Below are 19,736 nucleotides of genomic sequence, written 5' to 3' on the forward strand. Positions count from 1 at the left end.
CACCACCACAAAAAAAAAATTCCATATTAAATGCCAAGTCTGTAAATATATTGTTACAGACGCGGTTTTGGATGTTAGTTTACCGAGCGGTTTGGTATGACCGCGTCTGCACAGTTTACCCGATTCCACTCGAACGTTGGCCAAATCGCGCTATGCTAAATCAATTAAGGAAAGGACACAACGGCTGGGTTAGATGACACGACACCAGGGGTACAGTTCTCAAGACCTCCGGAGGAGGTTATAATATTTGTATGCGGAACGTTTAGATTACAAGGACAAGAGGTACAGCATAGGAAGGTGGGCACTTAATCACGGTCTTATAGTAGCCCCGACAGACCACAGATAAACAGGACAAGGCTGACTCACACAGGGATTGATGGCAAGGAAGGGCAGGTAGTCGATGGATAGCACAAGGTGCACCTTGGCTCAGGGACAGGATCCACACGTCCAGATATGCGGGGAGGTATCGTCGCGCTGGAGGTGGCGTCTGTTTCTCTTCAAGCTGGGGGCGCATCTGACGTCACCTCCGGTAAGGGGCTGCGTATATCCAGCGGGGAGTGACACGCCCTCGGCTCGTTAGCTCCGCCCCAGATGGAATCGGCCTGCCGCTTCTTATTGGGTGTGGGGGGGTTACCGGGCTCCGCCCTTGACGAGGAGCTGACAGTCAGCCCCTTCGTGGTAACCCCGCCGGAGCACATGGGCAATGGCGGCTAACCAAGCCGGAGTGAGGACGCACACTCCCCGCGCGCTGTTGTTGTAGTTGCTGTTGTTGTTGTAGTTTCATGAGGAAGATGGGAGGAGGTATGGGGAGGTCCTAAACTCACTACTGGTGCCATACAATCACATTCTGGTGCAACGAAGAGTCAGAATTAATGGAAACGAGTCCTTAACTGACATAGACTAAGAATAACTAGCAAGATGTCCTATAGTTGTCTACGTGAGATGCGGTGAACCTGGGCACGACATTTAATGGGGGAAGAAGGGGAAGGTCAGGGCTACAGAGTGTTGTTTACAGACAATGGGACTAGGGAATGGGGGATTGGGGATAGTTGGGGAGTATTGGGGAAATAGGGGAATATTTACAAGCGGATATGGATGGAGGCCAAATCCCATATCCGCAACATTGCACCCTTCTCTACCTCGGGGCGTACCGACCCGATAAATTTTTACCTACTTTAGTGTGGCACTCAGATGTAGTTCCCTCTACTATTAACTCTACCCTGAGTGCGACAGTTTTACAGATGTTCACAAATGAGTAAATATGTCCCCCTGCGACGTTGCACCCTTCTCCTCACAGAAACACACCCACAGGATAACCGAATCGCGAAAAGAATTCTCAAACTATACATACAGCCGGTAGGGAGCATTATTTACACAAGACTACGCTGATATTTACACTACGATCCAGGACCTGTTTTTTGGAGGAACACATGCAGATGTTATGCATAGAGAGAGCACGCATGCCAGCATCGATACACCAACCCACGAGTGCTCTGTGGCCTTACGGCCTTTAATAATGTGCAGAGCACCCCATCCAAGCACCAAAAGCACCACCCCATCATGTACAGTCAGCACCATCCGGTGCACCAATAAAGCGTTTATAGTCACCGGTGGTGTCGCAGCCGGCCGATGTTCTGCCGCTGGTCTTGCCTTCATGTGGTGCACTTGGCCTTCTTGCTTCTTTAAAAATAAAGAAAGGCGCCAACCGCGTCCATTTCTTTATTGTGGCCGTCAGGGGGCCAACTATTAGTAGTTCACCTGTATGGCATAGGTGCCACGTTGACCCATAGGTCCATCCATGGGTGGTGCTTGCCCGAAAAAGAACTGCGGTCCATGGTGGGTGGCCACAAACATTGCGGTCCATATGGTGTATCGATCCCGGCAGCAAGGAGCGAAAGTGCAGGCCCACAACTGCGGAGCCAGCACCTCTCTCTCCTCTCTCTCTGCCCCAAAGCCAGATCCTCGAAGGTGGGAGACAAAAGAAGAAGACAAGTGAGTAAGGTGGTAAGGGCGCAAAAGTGCACGCAACATAAGGTAATGCACACTGGGGGCACATGGGAACCAGGTGAGACAGGTACGTTCCTACCGTACGCCCCCCCCCCCACCAGGCAACCTACATTGCCCCTCCCTTACCCCTTACTGTATCCACAAAACACAACACTACCCATAAACATCTACTTTACAAATCAACAAACGTCCCTACTGTCTTCCCCGTTCCTCCCATAAACCAAATTCGTCTTCTCTCCCTCCTAACCAATCAAATTTGCCATTTCCAACTCTCATCACAATTTGCCATCTCCAACTCAACATCAAAATTTGCCATCACCAATTCATCATCAGTCCCTCCTAAGGAGGGAGAGATGGAATCACCCCAATGTCTCATCCACGTCGTGATGCGTCTCACCAATCCAACAGCAATTCTCCTTTCCTGCACACAGAACAAAGAAAACACAGGTGTGGAGTCATCATCATCACCTCAGGTAAGTGGCTGCGTATGGTGCGACAGGTTCATCAATCCTAACTATTTCCTAAATGACTTTAACAACTTTACATTACCCGGGGTCTTTCTCCTGCCAAACCATTGCCCCTCTTACACTATGGGTTCTAAAAACCAATTCCATTGACCAAACTGTGGTGCTTTTCAATTTGGGGCCTCACTCCCCCGATTCATCTCTCGGTGCCCTCGTACAATTTCTGGGCTGCGACGTGTACCTCTCCCAGCGGGTCTACCCACCTGCACACCTCCACCACTGCAGTTGCCTCCGAGCTTACCTGCTCCTTACCCTAACCTAACTACCTGGGGAAGGCCCTCTGGCGCTCTCCCCACTCGGTGCCCTCTCTGGCACTGGGCTACCCGGGTCCGTCCTCCGGATCCTCGGGCCCCACTGACACTAACGGCTCCCAGAGCCCACCTGCGGCCTCACCTGGCCGACATCCTCACAGTGGTGGAGTGCCCAACCAACTACACACACTAACAGGCTACACGCCCAGCCATTTCCACAACACTAATGCACCCATCCACAATACCATTCTGCAACCGCACCACAAATGCCAATATCCAACCACAATTTACCTATACCCTCTACCTAACACTTACACTACCCGCCCCGGGTACTCGTGAAAGGGGTCCACTCTTCCCCCATCCACACCTTCACACCATGCACACCACTCCGTACCACTTACTCCAACTCTCTCCACACCAGTCATTCTCTGCTCCATATATTCCACACACCTGTACTTGCACACCTGTGCTCTCACACCTGGTGCCACCTGCACCCTTCTCTCCCCAAGCGCATTCGCGCTGATCCACAACACTCACTACTCATCCACTGCTCCACACACCTGTCCAGTTCTCACACACACGGCATCATCTCATCTAACTACTCCCCTCTGAAACTCGCGCTTCCCAGTCGTCCCTTTAAACTATTGCGCTCCTTCGTCATTATAATCCACACTAATCTACCTGCGTCCCCACTACAGGTATCATTGTCACTAACTAACCTTAACGTCACCTAATGTCATCTTCTAGGGCCCTATCAATATCCTAACCCACCCGGGCTAGTTTTCACTGCCATCAACCCCATAATCTATAGCGCATTTGCCCCACCCTGGGAAGGGTGGCAGGGATGCCACCCTTACCCACCGGGCCCATCGCTCACTACCAATTTTGCTCATCAAATTTCAACAAATCAAAAATTTGCCAATCACTGCCCATCATCTGCCAATCATTACTGCCAATCCTTTGCCAATCATCCAATTTTGTTTTTCTCTAATTTTGGGGCCAAAACACTAACCTCATCACACAGTCTACTTACTAATGCCTCTCGGTGCGCCGTGACATCATTAAACTCGGTTCGTAAAGCCGAGCAATGAATTCGGGTGGTTTGGTCGCCTGCAGGTTGAATCCGTCCGGCTTTCGGTTCAAGGGAGGTGGTTTGGTTGGACCGAGATTCCACGCACCATCTCGGCGCGGCACCTTGCGGTCCCGGGCCCGATGGCTCAATCTCCCTCGGTCGGAACCCCGTCCCCACGAGGGGGCACCGTTCCGCTTCCTCCCACTCGCCCTTGAACCGGACCGGTCGCCTCGCCCGACAAAGCCCGGACTCGACCGTGCGGGGCGGGGCCAAGCCCGAATCGGCAACGACGCTTCGAAGAGAAGCGACGCAGCATCGACCCGCGCCGGGCCTCGCACCCAACAAAGCACCCCTCGCACCGAGCGCTCGCATCGGCTATCCGTTGCCCTAACCGCTAACCTGGTTACCGTCGATGCTTTACTTGCATGCTCACAAGCATACGCTACCCCTTTCACCCTCACAAAAACACACCCATTCGCCGACGCACACTTTTTCCTCCCACGCGTGCCATTTCCACTCACACGGGACCCTTCACCAACGCCCGGATGCTTCCTCGATCCCAAGCGTGCGAAAATTCTTTTGTCGCTAAACATCCTCTTACAAAATCTCCCCGCACAATACACAACAGCACGTCTCACCTTCAGGGTTCTTCTTCCTCCCTGCACCAAAACCTGCAAACTTCCATTTGGATTAGCGAGTACAGCATCAGGATGTGCATTTAGACTTTGAGCAATTTCCATTCCTTCCTCCGATTGTTGCTCTTTTAACTTTAAGTCCCCGGTCTCTCCAATTTCAACTATACCCATAATTTCTTTGTTCACCTCGACGACCGTTGGCTTTAATAAAATTCCCTCTACCTCATCGGTCGCCGGCTTTTCCAAACCCCGTGTCGCGATTTCTACCCCAGTCATTGTACCCGTGCTTTCCTCTGCTTCGCTCAACCAGCGCTTTTCGACCCGCTTTACCTCGTCGTGCACCCGTGGGACCCTTTCGCCCAACTTGCGGTCTCTGTCCCTCTGCTCCCATGCCTCTCTATCGGCCCTCATTTCGTTCGTTGTTGCTTCAATTTGGTTTCTCCATTTCTCCCCGTTTATTCTCAGCATCTCGGCGAATTGCGCCATGAAGTCTTGCATTTGGGCCGCGCTCATTGGTTCCGCGGCCGTGGCCCCCTCAACCACGTGCGCGAGAGCGCCATTTTGTGCACCTGATACCTCCTCAACCACACCTTCTTTACTCTCCTCCACCATTTTCCCCACTTCTTCCCTGGGGTCCTGGGTCGATTCTACCCCACTCTCCTCTACCGGAACCCAGCCGTCTTGATCCGCCATAGCGCGACTTTCAAAATTCGGGTTTTTATTTTTTTTGTAAAACACAATTAAATTTCGCTGTTATAATTTCGAGCGCGTGAAACGCGCTCCGGATCGAATCCCACTTCCCGACACCAAATGTTACTCTAATAGTACAATTGGTGTTCCAAAATTTGGGCCTAACAAATTTAGTCCCAGGTCCGAATCCAACTCCTCGACACCAAATGTTACAGACGCGGTTTTGGATGTTAGTTTACCGAGCGGTTTGGTATGACCGCGTCTGCACAGTTTACCCGATTCCACTCGAACGTTGGCCAAATCGCGCTATGCTAAATCAATTAAGGAAAGGACACAACGGCTGGGTTAGATGACACGACACCAGGGGTACAGTTCTCAAGACCTCCGGAGGAGGTTATAATATTTGTATGCGGAACATTTAGATTACAAGGACAAGAGGTACAGCATAGGAAGGTGGGCACTTAATCACGGTCTTATAGTAGCCCCGACAGACCACAGATAAACAGGACAAGGCTGACTCACACAGGGATTGATGGCAAGGAAGGGCAGGTAGTCGATGGATAGCACAAGGTGCACCTTGGCTCAGGGACAGGATCCACACGGTCCGGTCCAGATATGCGGGGAGGTATCGTCGCGCTGGAGGTGGCGTCTGTTTCTCTTCAAGCTGGGGGCGCATCTGACGTCACCTCCGGTAAGTGGCTGCGTATATCCAGCGGGGAGTGACACGCCCTCGGCTCGTTAGCTCCGCCCCAGATGGAATCGGCCCGCCGCTTCTTATTGGGTGCGGGGGGGTTACCGGGCTCCGCCCTTGACGAGGAGCTGACAGTCAGCCCCTTCGTGGTAACCCCGCCGGAGCACATGGGCAATGGCGGCTAACCAAGCCGGAGTGAGGACGCACACTCCCCGCGCGCTGTTGTTGTAGTTGTTGTTGTTGTTGTAGTTTCATGAGGAAGATGGGAGGAGGTATGGGGAGGTCCTAAACTCACTACTGGTGCCATACAATCACATTCTGGTGCAACGAAGAGTCAGAATTAATGGAAACGAGTCCTTAACTGACATAGACTAAGAATAACTAGCAAGATGTCCTATAGTTGTCTACGTGAGATGCGGTGAACCTGGGCATGACATTTAATGGGGGAAGAAGGGGAAGGTCGGGGCTACAGAGTGTTGTTTACAGACAATGGGACTAGGGAATGGGGGATTGGGGATAGTTGGGGAGTATTGGGGAAATAGGGGAATATTTACAAGCGGATATGGATGGAGGCCAAATCCCATATCCGCAACAATATATACATATATATTGTTGCGGATCTCAACGCCGGCCTTTTCCCCTTACTAAGGGGGGATTAGACCCCTTGTCTTTGACTGACCGACGGAAGCCGGGACCTATGACATCCTTCCCGGACAGCGGGAAATAGGGTTTTAGGACTACGTATTCGCTATAACCTAATTACTTGCGCTGCCCAGAAACGAGGAAATAAGCCCCGCCCGAATCACGGGTGTTGGTGGATACGCCGAGTGGGAGCGAACCCGTGATCCGAGCCGTTATCAATGTCTAGACCCCGATCCAAGCCGTTCTTATTCGTGCCACGCTTACCCAATGATGGAAATCACAGAAGCGGTCGAATTTGGAAGAAAGGAAGAACAGAATGTATTCACATTATGTACAATGATGAGAAGAAGAAGACACAGTGCAGCCTTAATAACAGTCTTAACTTAATACCCCAGCCAAACGGGTCCGTCTCACACACAGACACTCCCACGGGTATTGCAGATGAAAATCAGCACGTCCTGGGATGGCGTCCGGGCAGCTCTCTCTCCGGTCTCCAGCTCGCACCGCGAAGTAGCTGAATAGAGACGGCAGGAGCTCTCCGCGTGTCGTTGGCGCGCACGGGATTACACGGGGCGAACGGTAGGGGCTGGGCCCTGGCGGTTACACTGACGGCTATTGCCACGTTCACTCGTGTGGCTGCGTACGTAATAGTTCAATACAGTGCTAAGCCTCGAAGTGTTCAAACAATGAAGTGCTCTCAACCAGCCCTCTTCTCTCGTGCAAGTCCTCACTGCAGTCCTCTCGATACAGTTCCTTCCTCTCGTGCATAGGTTCTCTGGCAAGTCCCCTCTCATAAGTCCTCTTTAAGGGCTTTGTGCGAAGGCTTTTATATCCACGGCCCGCGAACCTTCTAGGACTTGCTATATGCCCTTACCACGCCATTCCCTTCAGAGCCGTGGTTGGCTGGTGATCCATACGGTCATCGCCTCTGACGTGCTCCTTGACGCTGCCCCACCCCGACTCTGCGCTCCTCCCTATTCTCAGGCCTACCTCGTGTTACTTGACTAGTTCGAGCGAACAAAGGGCGGTGAATGCTGCTGGCAGCCAACGTGCAACAAACTGCTGCGGGTAGCCCATAGCATAACAGAATTGAGGGATCAGCCAAATGGGGTGCGGGATCAATTATGCCCATAGATGGAATTGGAGGGTGGCACACAAATGAAAGGACCTAAACTCATGGCTTTACACAACGCAGATATTACTAGGGAAATGGCCTATAGTCACACATACTATGACAACTAATACTCTTTGTGGGCCTACGTGTTGTTTGTGGACTAACTATGGGGGGCAAACCTTTAACCTTTAATGATGTCATATGTACAAATCTCAAAACCGTATCACTGCCCCCATCCTTCGCCAGGCTCGTCCCCGAGCGGAACCCACACATGTGAGAACGACCGGTTTTGAGCAAGGTTCAGGACTACTCTTTAAATTCCGTGTGACACTTAGATGTGGTTCCCCTCTACATTTAATCTAACACCCTGAATGTGACAGTTTTACAACACTAGATATGTCCCACCTACTGCGTTGTGTACTAACTAACAGACTCACACCCACAGCTAACCGAATTGCGGAAATAATTCTCAAACTATACATAGAGCCGGTGGGGGGCATGTTATTTACCAGACTAACTAATTATTTACATGTCTATAACCCAGGACCTGTTCTTTTGTGGGAAAGAAATTTTGAGGAGGGAAAACAGAATGCTGTTTGAAAACCAATACACCAAAAAAATGCACAAAAATGCACAATCACATTTCATAATAAATGTTGGCTTTTGCTGCTTGGCTGCTGCTGGGCTGCTGCATCTTGTGTCTTCCTGCTTCGTCTTTGGTGTGCCATAATAAAACTTGAAGTCTTCTTTCCTGACACACCGGAATAAAAAAAATGCACAAACCGTGTCCGTTTTTATTTGCAGGGCCAATCTTATGGTCCATCTGCGTGACATTGACACCACTTAAAGCCAGTGGTCCGCAGGGGCACGGTAAGGTTTGCAGCAAATGTCTGCTCAGCCAAGATGCCAGGCCACAGAACGTGTGGTCCATAAGGTGTATTTGTGCAGGAACAGGTAGCAGGCATGCCGCACAAGTGTAGCAAAGTGCAGCCGCACAGTTCAGGGTTCCTGCACACTCTCCTCCAAAAAAAAATGGGTCCATGGGTGGGGCGGAAGACAAAGCAGAATTAGCTGAGGAAAGGGCGCAAAGGTACACACAATACAAGGCAATGCAACATGAGGGGCGCGGGAGAGCGAGCAGAGAAAGCTCGTCCCTATCCGTTTGTACCCCCCCCCCCATGTCAGCCTACACTACCCTTGCCCTTCCCTGTATTTACAATTTACAAATTCGTCACTACATCTGTCTCTTCTATCCCCCCTCTATGACAATTTTTTCAGCCAATCCCTCCCAAGAAGGAAGAGATGGAATAAACACAATGTCACTTCCCGTCGAGATGCGTCTCACCCACTCAAATCATTTGCAAAACCTGGTGTAGAGTTCTGTCTCCCCTGGTGAGTGGATGTGGATGGTGCGAAGAGATTTCTCATCCTAACTATACTCTAATAACATTAACTCTTAAACTACCCGGGGTCATGCCCTGCCAATTGGCATCTTTAAACTATGTGGTTCTAAAACCCAATTCCCATTGACCCACCCTGTGGTGCCTTCCAAATTTGGGTCTCACTCCCCAATTTTTCTTACTGTGCCTTTGCACAATTTCGGGGCTGGGTCATGTGGCTCCACTAGCAGGTCTACCTACCTGCGCACCTCCGCCACTGAAGTTGCCACCCGAGCTTACCATGCTCCTTGTGACTACCCTAAATCGGGGAAGGCCCCTCCTGGCTCTCTCACCCCTCTGATGCCCTCTCTGGCATTGGGCTACCCGGGTCCTCTCCTAGGATCCTCGGGCCCCAATGAACACTACTCTGACTCTAACTGGCTCCCAGAGCCTACCTGTGGCCTCACCTGGCCGACAAACTACCAGTGGCGGAGTGCCCCAATAACCATACGCACCAACAAAGCCCACACGCCCAGCCATTCTACAGACTCATGCACCCATCCAAGCACTTCTTTGCTACTACCTGCACCACAGGTGTCAATATCCAACAATTTACCTAAACCCTCTACCTAACTTTAAACTACCCTCCCCGGGTATTCCTGAAGGGGTCCATCCTCCCCCCATTCACTCCTTCGCACCATGCACTCCACACCACTCATTCCACACTATTCATTCCATACACCCAGTTCTCATACACTCCAACACAATTCCACTTGTCCTCAATACACCACTTATACACTTTTACACACACACAGCATCATCTAACTAGCTACTTCCCTCTAAAACTCATGCTTTCCCGTCTTCCCTTACACTAAGCACACCCTCGTCATTATCATCCACCTAATCTCTCTACGTCCACTCCACTGGTACAAATGTCTCTACTTAAATCTTGTCCCTATTGTCATCTCTAAATCCATAACATTAACCTAGCCCACCATCGGCTAGTTTACACTGCCATCCCCATAATCTATAGATCATGTGCCCCCGAATATGAATTAATGTGAGGGATGGTAGATCTACCATCCCTCTACATCGGACACTATTTCCCAACTATCACCCCCCAGTCCTCTCGCACTATGAGCCCCCGTCATTGGAGGTACTGGTTCCTGCCTCGGCCTCTAAAGCCGAGGCGATCCATGAGGGCGCCTGCTCGCCGGTGTAGGGTCTTACCCGGTCGGCGTGGACGATCCGAGGGAGGGCTCGTGGCCCCATTTTGATCTTAATGACCACATCACAAATTTGTGCCAGGACGACCCTCGGGCCTTGCCGGGGTGAGGTGAGTTTGGGACACCTGCCCTTCTGCCTCCGGGGATTTAAGAACCAAATCTTCATCCCCGGAGCGTACTGACTCCCCTGGCTCCGGTGGTCGTACCTGCGCTTCATTTTGGCACCCACCAAAGGCTCCATGCCTTCCTCCAGGTGACGTGCATAGCCCTCCCCCGGCGGTCTATCAGTGGTCTCTGGCACGGGACCGCATAGCAGGTCGGCGGGAGCCCGCAACTCCCGCCAATACAAAAGCAACGCTGGGCTGCATGCGGTGGCCCCGTGCTGGCTAGTTAGGTAGGCCATTAACAAATACGGGAGATGTTCATCCCAGTCGTCCTGACGGGTGGTGGTAAAAAAACGCCAATTGATGGATCAGGGTTCGATTGAACCTTTCCACCATCCCGTCAGATTGAGGTCTTAAGGGCGTTGTTCTAGTTTTCCTAATTGACAGGAACCTGCACACATCTTTTAACAATTGACTCTCAAAATTTCGACCCTGGTCGGTGTGCAGCTCCTCCGGAATCCCATGCCGACATACAAATCCCTCCACGAAGGCCTGTGCCACCACCCCGGCTTCTTGGTTGGGGAGGGCACAGGCCTCCGGCCACTTGGTGAAATAGTCCATTACAAAGAGGATGTACTTGTTACCTTGGTGGGTGCGGGGTAGTGGTCCTAGGATATCCTTAGCCACCCGCTCAAGGGGGGCCCCCATCTGGTGTAATTGAAGGAGGGGCCCTCATCCTCCGTGCTGGTCCCTTTTTAGCAGTACAGGCGTCGCATCTCCGACACGAGTCCTGTATATCGCGCCCCATATTTACCCAATAGAACCTCTGGCGGACCCGAGATGTTGTCTTTGTCCTGCCCAAATGGCTGCCGGGGCGGGTACCATGCACGTGCTGCAATATGGTGTTCTTAAATTTGTCTGGGAGTATCACCAGCCAGGAGGATCTCTCAGAGGGAATCTCTACCCATTTGCGATACAAGATGTTACCTTTCAATTCCAGGGTTTGCCACTGAGCCCAATATGCCTTTGTTGGTGCCCCGAGGGGGGTGACCTCTTCCCCATTAGGTCTTCTCCCGAATCGAACCCATTCGTACACCGGTCCCAGAACGGGATCCTCCCGCTGGGCCGTGCTCCAAGCCAAAGTTCCAAATTCTTCATCCGTGGTTAGTGGCAACATTGGCATCCTCACCCGGGTTTCACGGCCTATGAGGGTAGGGGTGGAGTCTGCCAATTGCTCCCTTTCCTCGTGTCTCGAAAAAATTTACAGTTTTCCCCCAAACAAGGACGTCGAGAGAGGGCATCGGCATTCCCATGGGCCTTCCCGGCCCTATGGGTCACACTAAAATCGTACTGCTGCAACTTTTCCAACCACCTTGCAATTTGGCCATCCGGTTCCTTGAACCGGAGGAGCCATTGCAGGGAGGAATGGTCAGTTCGAACCAGAAATTTCCGCCCATACAAGTACGGGTGGAAATGGCTCATGGCAGCCAGCATAGCCAATAACTCTTTACGAGTGACGCAATAATTTCGCTCGGGCCTACTCATGGCCCGACTATAATATGCGATCACTCTCTCCACGCCCCCCTGTGTCTGGGGCAAAACCACGCCCAATCGTTCCTGGCTTGCATCCGTGTCCAGGGTAAATGTCGCGTCACCAGTGGGGTAAGCTAGAATGGGTGCGGATGTCAAACACCCCTTCAATGCTAGGAAGGCCTCTTGGCACTCCCTTGTCCAATTACATCTCGTCCCCTTCTCCGTAAGCCGGTGAAGAGGCCGGGCCAACTCTGCAAATTTTGCCACAAAACGCCGGTAGTAGGAGCAGAGCCCCAAAAATCCCCGCACCTCCTTGATGGTACGTGGTGCGGGCCAATCCTCTACCGCTGTAATTTTGCCTGGGTCTGTTTTTACCCCCTCATGACCATTGACGTGACCTAAATAGGCCACCTCTCTAGCAAACAAAGTGCACTTACTCGGGCTCAACTTCAACCCTGCCTGTCTGAGGCACCCAAACACCTAGTCCAAATTAGCTATGGCTTGGGGGAATGTTTTAGCATGCACCAGGACGTCATCCAGGTACACAAGGCATGACTACCATGGCATGCCGCCTAGTACATGCTCCATCAATCGTTCAAAGGTGGCGGGGGCGTTACACAAACCAAACGGCATCACAGTGAACTGATACAGCCCCTTACCTGTGGAAAATGCCGTTTTCTCCTTCCCTGCCCGATCCATCTCCACCTGCCAATACCCACTCTTGAGGTCCAAGGTTGAGAACCAATTTGAGCCCGCAACGGCATCGAGGGTATCGTCAATTCTTGGCAGGGGATATGAGTCTTTGAGTGTCACGTTGTTCAGTTGGCGATAGTCCACGCAGAAACGCATGGTCCCATCTTTATTTTTGACCAACACAACAGGTGACATCCAAGGACTTCCTGAGGGCTCGATGATACCTGCATCGAGCATCTTTTCTACCTGCTCATCAGCCTCCTCCCTGTTGCTCCAAGGGAGCTGTCGGGTGGGCTGACGAATAGGCCGGGCCTCACCGGTGTGGATCTGATGCTTCACCAGGCCCGTACGGCCAATATCCTCGGAGGACAAGGAGAAGATATCCAAATGGGTCTCAATTAATTTGTGTAAGGCCTCCCTCTGGGTCTCCTCCAACTCTACGCTACTTTGATTTACCATCTCACAAATGGGATCGGGCCAATTCCCACTAGTTCCTAGAGACTCCCTACGGGGCCGGCTCGGCTGGACGTTCTCGCCCCTCACTGCCGCGACTTCTTTAACTGGGGTGCAACCGGCTATCTTCGTGCCCCGTCCTATAGTGCGTGGTTCCGTTCTAATATAAATGACTCGGACAGCCACCACTGGCCCGTCCGTTTTTACGAGGGTGCGGCCCATGACTAAACCCGGGATGGACTGTGCTGCCACCGGTTCGACTAGGCCGCAGGACTCCTGCCATGTTGGGCGAGCTAGCCATTGGGCCAGCACGATTGCCTTGGCCCTCGGGGGAATGGTCACGGCCTCAGAAGCCTCCAGCTCCATCCTTTCGGCTGTGCTCACCCCACCCAATGGCAGCTCATCTACTCCCAATTGGAGGGTCCCCTGGCACAAATCGATTTTACAACCGCTGGCAGTCAACAAATCCAACCCGATTAGGCATGGGTTGCACACCTCCGCCACCCAAACTTCTATCTCCCTCTTTACCGACCCCAACTTGAGGGTTACAAAACCACGCCCTATGATGGGGGCCGTTACCCCGGTAGCCAGCTGCAAACTATGATTTTCCAGACGATGGATTTTATCCCAGCCATCTGCACGCGAATCAAGGACCACAGGGCTGATGATCGTGGAGCTAGCTCCTGTGTCCACTAAGGCGTCTACCACCACGCCAGCAATTTTGCACCGAATTGTCAAGCTACCTGTACCAATTTGGCCACAATAGATGACCTGTCGCGTCAATGAGGGTTCTTCTCCATCCCCTACTACCGAACACGGCCCTGCATGCTCGGCACATATTAGTTTCCCGGGCCCTGGTGGGGGAGTGTCTGGGGTCGGCTAGCCTGACCCGTTCGAGGCAGAGTTGATGGTCCTGGCTGACGGGGTCCATCCCGGCGCGGGGCTCGACACTCCCACGCACGGTGACCCAGCCGGATACAATTAAAGCACCTCACCTGGTAAGGTGCTTACCTCCGGAATTCCAAATTGCCCCCCCCCTATAAGTCCTAATTGGGGCATTTGTCCGTGGCCTACCGTGTGCCACCTCCGGAGCCGCCTGCCATAGTCCAGATCCCGCTAGGCGCTGGTCCACCAACCTTCGGACCATGTTTTCCAGGTCGGACCGTGTACAGGGGGCCGCCACCAGCCACGGGCCCTACCTGTCTCACCGCCACTGCGTGGCGCTCGCTCCCCCGGGCCAGGGGCCTCGCTGCTTCCCAACGGGCCGCAGCGTCGGCCGCCTGGCTCAAGCTCTGCCGGCGCCACATGGCGAGTTGTTGCCGAAGCTCGGGGTCCGGGAAGGCCTGGACAAAATGGTCCAGCGCTAGGCTTTCCTGGGAGGTCGCGACCATGTCTGTGTGTGCAATCCCCACTGTGCAGCAAATGTCATAGACGAGCTCCCCGATGGTCTCCTGGGGCTTCCGTTTTTGCACCGCGAGCTGAGCTTTAACAAGCTCGCTCTGCTGTTCTACACCAAATCGGTTAATTAGGGCCGCACGGAGGTCTGTCAGGGTGATAGCACCCGGTGGTAAGGCCGTCAGAACCTCCGCCGCTGCACCACGCAGTGCCCCCACAAGGTGTAACCCACCTTCGTCCAGGTTCCAACCGTTACCCCTACACACATGGTCGAATTGCGCTAGGTACGCCCTCAAATCACTCTTGCCGTCATATGGCGCGAGTGGAACCTTATGGCCGCCCGAAGGCCGGACCCCATGTGTCGCTCCCTGCGGAATTAACGCGGTGCCGATCTGTTCGGGCCCCCACAGTACACTACTCCATGGGGGCTCGCGTGCATCCCCCGTCCCTCTAAAGACTACCCCGGTCGGTGTCGATGCTTGGGTCGCCTCGTCGCCACCCGCTACCCATTCCATACTCACACACCCCGGCTCACCAACACCTCTCGCACTCCCCATGGTCGGACATCCCTGCGCACACTCTCTCTCCACGCACTCCGGAACAGTCGCACACCTTACCATCGGCCTCTCACGAACGCCCGGGTCTATGCCAACTCCCAAGCTCGTCGAAACTCCCCTCACACCATACACATTCCCGACATTATCGCCACTCACTTCGGCGCTTCTTCCTCTTCGCTTCTCCTCCGCCACCTGCAAACTCTTTATTTGGTTAGCAAGCACGTCATCATGATGTGAACACAGACCTTGCACATACTCCATCACCTCCTCCTTTATTTCATTTTTAGTCTCCCTCCGTCTCTTTTTAATTTCACTCACCCCTTCTTCTACCTCCTCTAACTTTTGTTTCACCTCTTCTATTTCCCGGTGCGCCCCCACAATTTCTTCTTCCAAGGCCACCTTGGTCGTCTCTATATGTGTCCTAAACTCTCGTTCCCTTGTCCCCAACGTCTCTACCACGTCATCTATCCTCTTTGTCAGCCCCCTGTGTACCATTTGACATTCCTTCTTTGTCGCTATTAATTGAAGACCATAGAATTATAACCAGGCTAAGTCACATTTTAGTCATTTCAAGAAAAACGTGAAAAATATTTTGAAAAACGTGAAAAACGTGAAAAACGGGGGGAAAAAAATAAAATGTGACTTAGCCTGGTTATAATTCTATGGTCTTCAATTCTTTCTTTATTTCCGTCTGTGCTGCTTTGAGCCCCCCTATCACGTCCGTGTTCTTACCCACTTGCTCCGTTAACTCCCACTGTCCCACAGTCAGTTTCTCTACTTCCCGCGTCAACTCCTTTATACCCCCATGTAACCTAGCCGTACTCTTCCTCAACTCCTTCTCCACGCGCTCCTCGCACTGCTTTACCTCGTCGCATACTAATGCGACCTCTTCGCTCAACCCGCGCCTTATGTCCTCCCCCATTTCTTCTATTTCCCTCTTAGATGCTACCCTCATTTGTTCCAATTCGTTCTTTTGGGCGTCCATTTTGCTTTCCAGCCCATTTTTTACCTCTTCTAATTGATCCCCCATCTTGTGTTCCAACCCTTTTATTTCCTGGGTAGATTTGTCCCCCATTTCCTTCAATTGACCCCCCATTTTGTTTTCCAAATTATTTAACCCGTCTTTCATTTCTTTCATTTCCCGGGTGGATTGGTCTCCCATTTCTTTCATTTGAGCGCCCAATCGCTCTCCCATTCGGCTCATTTCCCATTTCGACTCTGTCATGCACGCCCTGATTTGTGCCATATGGACTTGCAGGTCCATAACCCCTACTTGCGCAGTGGGCGCGGCCCTCGTCGCCATGTGCGAGGCGCCGCCATTTTCTACCCCTGCTACCTCAGCAATCGCACCCTCATCAATTGCATCCTCCATTTCTCCCAATTCTTCACGGGGGTCCTGGGTTATTACTTCCTCTATCTCCTCATCTTCTACCCCCACCGACATCCGACCGTCTTGGCTATCCATGGCACGAATTAAATTTGGATTTTAATAATTAAATTTCGGCCGCTCGTAATTTTGAGTGCGTTAAGCGCACTTCGGGTCCAATCCCACTCCCCGACACCAATTGTTGTGGATCTCAGCGCCGGCCTTTTCCCATTACCAAGGGGGGATTAGTCCCCTTGTCTTTGACTGACCGACGGGACCCGGGAGCTATGACGTCCTTCCCGGACAGCACGAAATAGGGTTTTAGGACTAAGAATTCGCTATTACCAAATTACTCGCGCTGCCCAGAAACGAGGAAATAAGCCCGCCTGAATCATGGGTGTTGGTGGATACGCCGAGCGGTAGTGAACCCGTGATCCGAGCCGTTATCAATGACTAGACCCCGATCCAAGCAGTTCTTATTCGTGCCACGCTTGCCTAATGATGGAAATCACAGAAGCGGTCGAATTGGGAAGAAAGGAAGAACAGAATTTATTCACACAATGTACAATGATGAGAAGAAGAAGACACAGTGCAGCCTTAATAACAGTCTTAACTTAATACCCCAGACAAACGGGCCCATCTCACACACAGACACTCACACGGGGATTGCAGATGAAAATCAGCACGTCCAGGGATGGCGTCCGGGCAGCTCTCTCTCCGGTCCTCAGCTCGCACCGCGAAGTAGATGAATAGAGATGGCAGGAGCTCTCCACGTGTCGTTGGCGCGCACGGGATTACACGGGGCGAACGGTAGGGGCTGGGCTCTGGCGGTTACACTGGCGGCTATCGCCGCGTTCACTCGCGTGGCTGCGTACGTAATAGTTCAATACAGCGCTAAGCCTCGAAGTGTTCACACAATGAAGTGCTCTCAACCAGCCCTCTTCTCTCGTGCAAGTCCTCACTGCAGTCCTCTCGATACAGTTCCTTCCTCTCGTGCATAGGTTCTCTGGCAAGTCCTCTCTCATAAGTCCTCTTTAAGGGCTTTGTGCGAAGGCTTTTATATCCACGCCCTGCGAACCTTCTAGCACTTGCTAGACGCCCTTACCATGCCATTCCCTTCAGAGCCCTGGTTGGCTGGTGGCCCATACCGTCATCGCCTCTGACGTGCTCCTTGACGCCGCCCCACCCCGACCCCGCGCTCCTCCCTCTTCTCAGGCCTACCTCGTGTTACTTGACTAGTTCGAGCGGACAAAGGGCAGCGAATGCTGCTGGCAGCCAAAGCGTAACAAACTGCTGCGGGTAGCCCAAAGCCTAACAGAATTGAGGGATCAGCCAAATGGGGCACGGGATCAATTATGCCCATAGATGGAATTGGAGGGTGGCGCAAAAATGAAAGAACCTAAACTCATGGCTTTACACAACGCAGATATTACTAGGGAAATGGCCTATACTCACACATACTATGACATAACTAATACTCTAAGTGGGCCTACGTGTTGCTTGTGGACTAACTATGGGGGGAAAAACCTTTGACCTTTAATGATGTCATATGTACAAATCTCAAAACCGTATCAATATATATATATATATATATATATATATATATATATATATATATATATATATATATATATATATATATATATGTATATATATATATATATATATATATATGTATATATATATATATATATATATATATATATATATATATATATATATATATATATATATATATATATATATATTTATCCTATCAGTAGAATGCTAAACATAAACTGTTCAGCCTGGCGGAGGTATGCTGTACCGAGTGCCGTTCTCGTTGTATCTGCGTACGATGACGATGGATGACTATGGATAGTGACGCAAGTGTGTGGATAGTGACGTTGATGAAGGAACAGATAAACTCACCGATGGATTGTTTACCAGGGTTCCCTGAGGCAGGTCTCTTGAGTTCATTTTTGCGATATTCCTGAGTGTCTCTAAAGCTGCTTTGTTATTGCCGACCGATATGTTGAACCGTGCAGACTCTGGAACAAACTGCAAAATAAGAATGGAAATAGCAAAATAATTTGACAGTTAGTCTCAGATTGACGTTGGTGACCAAGGTTGACCAAAAAGTTATAATTGTGCTCATTTCTCTCCAAAAGGCAAAAACAAGTCAAGTATATTCCCATCAAAACAGTCTTTTTGACAAATTTTGACAAGATGATTGCAAAAGGAATTGTTTTTTTTTTCTTTCAACTATTATTAAATTGACATTTTATTTCATTCAACTCAATTTGTTATGCTATTTCTTTCACAAAATTCATGTTATAGACAATTAATTTTAAAAGGAGTCAAATGTACAAACCGCTCGGTGAAAAGGCCGTGGGGGTAAAGCACCACAATGCTGCACAACCCTGTGAGAGCATCTCTTCCCCTGACCACTCAAGAACTTTCCACTAAATACAGCGTCCAATATACACTATGGAGTATGAGGTGCCCATGCCATACGCACTGTAATAGCACCGTGGAAAATGTGGAGTTGCAACAGAGCACACTGAACCAATAAGTGGCATAACAGAATAAGACAGGAAGAAGAAGAAGAGGGTTAGTTGAGAAATCTGTTGGTTTACTTTGCGGTTATTAAATGAAACATGACGAAGAAGTCAAAGGAACCTGCCAGTCTGCCAGTAATCCACTTCTGGTGAAAAACTCCCAAAATCCAGACTCATTGCTCACCTCCACTCATTCTTCCGCTTCTTCCTGCCTTTGGAACCAACTTCCTCAGTCTCCTCAATGTCATTCTTCCATCTAGGCTCTAGGGTTTTAAGACAGCTGCCAACCACCATCTCAGATCATTCCCCATCCACAACCATTATCTTTTCTACCCCCACCTCTTTCCAAGTTTAAGGATTTTTCTTCCTGAGAGTTTGTGGCTGAATCCATCTTGTGACATCTATATCCTCCCTAAGCCTTATTTCTTCCCCACATCCCATATTTCTCCAAATCTCCCTCTATTTTGTCCCTCAACCCTTCTATTGGTGTGTTTCCACCCTCTCTTTCTACTGTTCCTTTTATTGTGTTACATCCTGATCCGATTTATGTTCCAGCTCCAACATGAGCCTCGACATTGCATACAAAAACTAGAACGGCACTCAGTAGAGAGCATACTTCTGCCAGGTGAACAGTTTACGTTTTGTATCCCAGAGTTGTCTGCGACGTAAGGGTGAAAGGTGCGAGGAGAGCTCGGCGGGTGAAGTACCAACCGAGAATGAAGGTGTGGAGGTTGAAAGAGGTGACAGTAAGGGAGGCATTAAAAGAGAGGCTTAGTAGGGTCGAGGATGATGTGGTTGAGCTTGAAAGTGGTTGGATGTCAATGAAAGCTAGTCTGTTGGGAGCCGTTGGTGAGGTATGTGGAT

The 19,736-nt window shown here is 51.0% G+C and overlaps 1 protein-coding gene across 11 annotated transcripts in view; it reads right to left on the minus strand.

The window, feature by feature from the left end:
* The window catches only part of SVOPL (SVOP like), a 306,199-nt gene that overhangs the window by 174,226 nt on the left and 112,237 nt on the right, over positions 1-19,736 (minus strand). For all 11 annotated transcript variants that reach the window (XR_013622418.1, XR_013622419.1, XM_078772099.1 and 8 more), the window contains one exon: positions 18,244-18,372. Coding sequence is in view for 9 of the 11 variants with exons in the window: in XM_078772099.1 (XP_078628225.1) it covers positions 18,244-18,372 (129 nt within the window). In the remaining 2 variants the exon portion in view is untranslated. The remainder of the gene's footprint in view (positions 1-18,243; positions 18,373-19,736) is intronic.

The sequence above is a fragment of the Myxine glutinosa genome, chromosome 1, assembly GCF_964187855.1.
Source record: "Myxine glutinosa chromosome 1, kmMyxGlut1.1, whole genome shotgun sequence".
In the NCBI taxonomy this organism is placed as follows: domain Eukaryota; kingdom Metazoa; phylum Chordata; class Myxini; order Myxiniformes; family Myxinidae; genus Myxine; species Myxine glutinosa.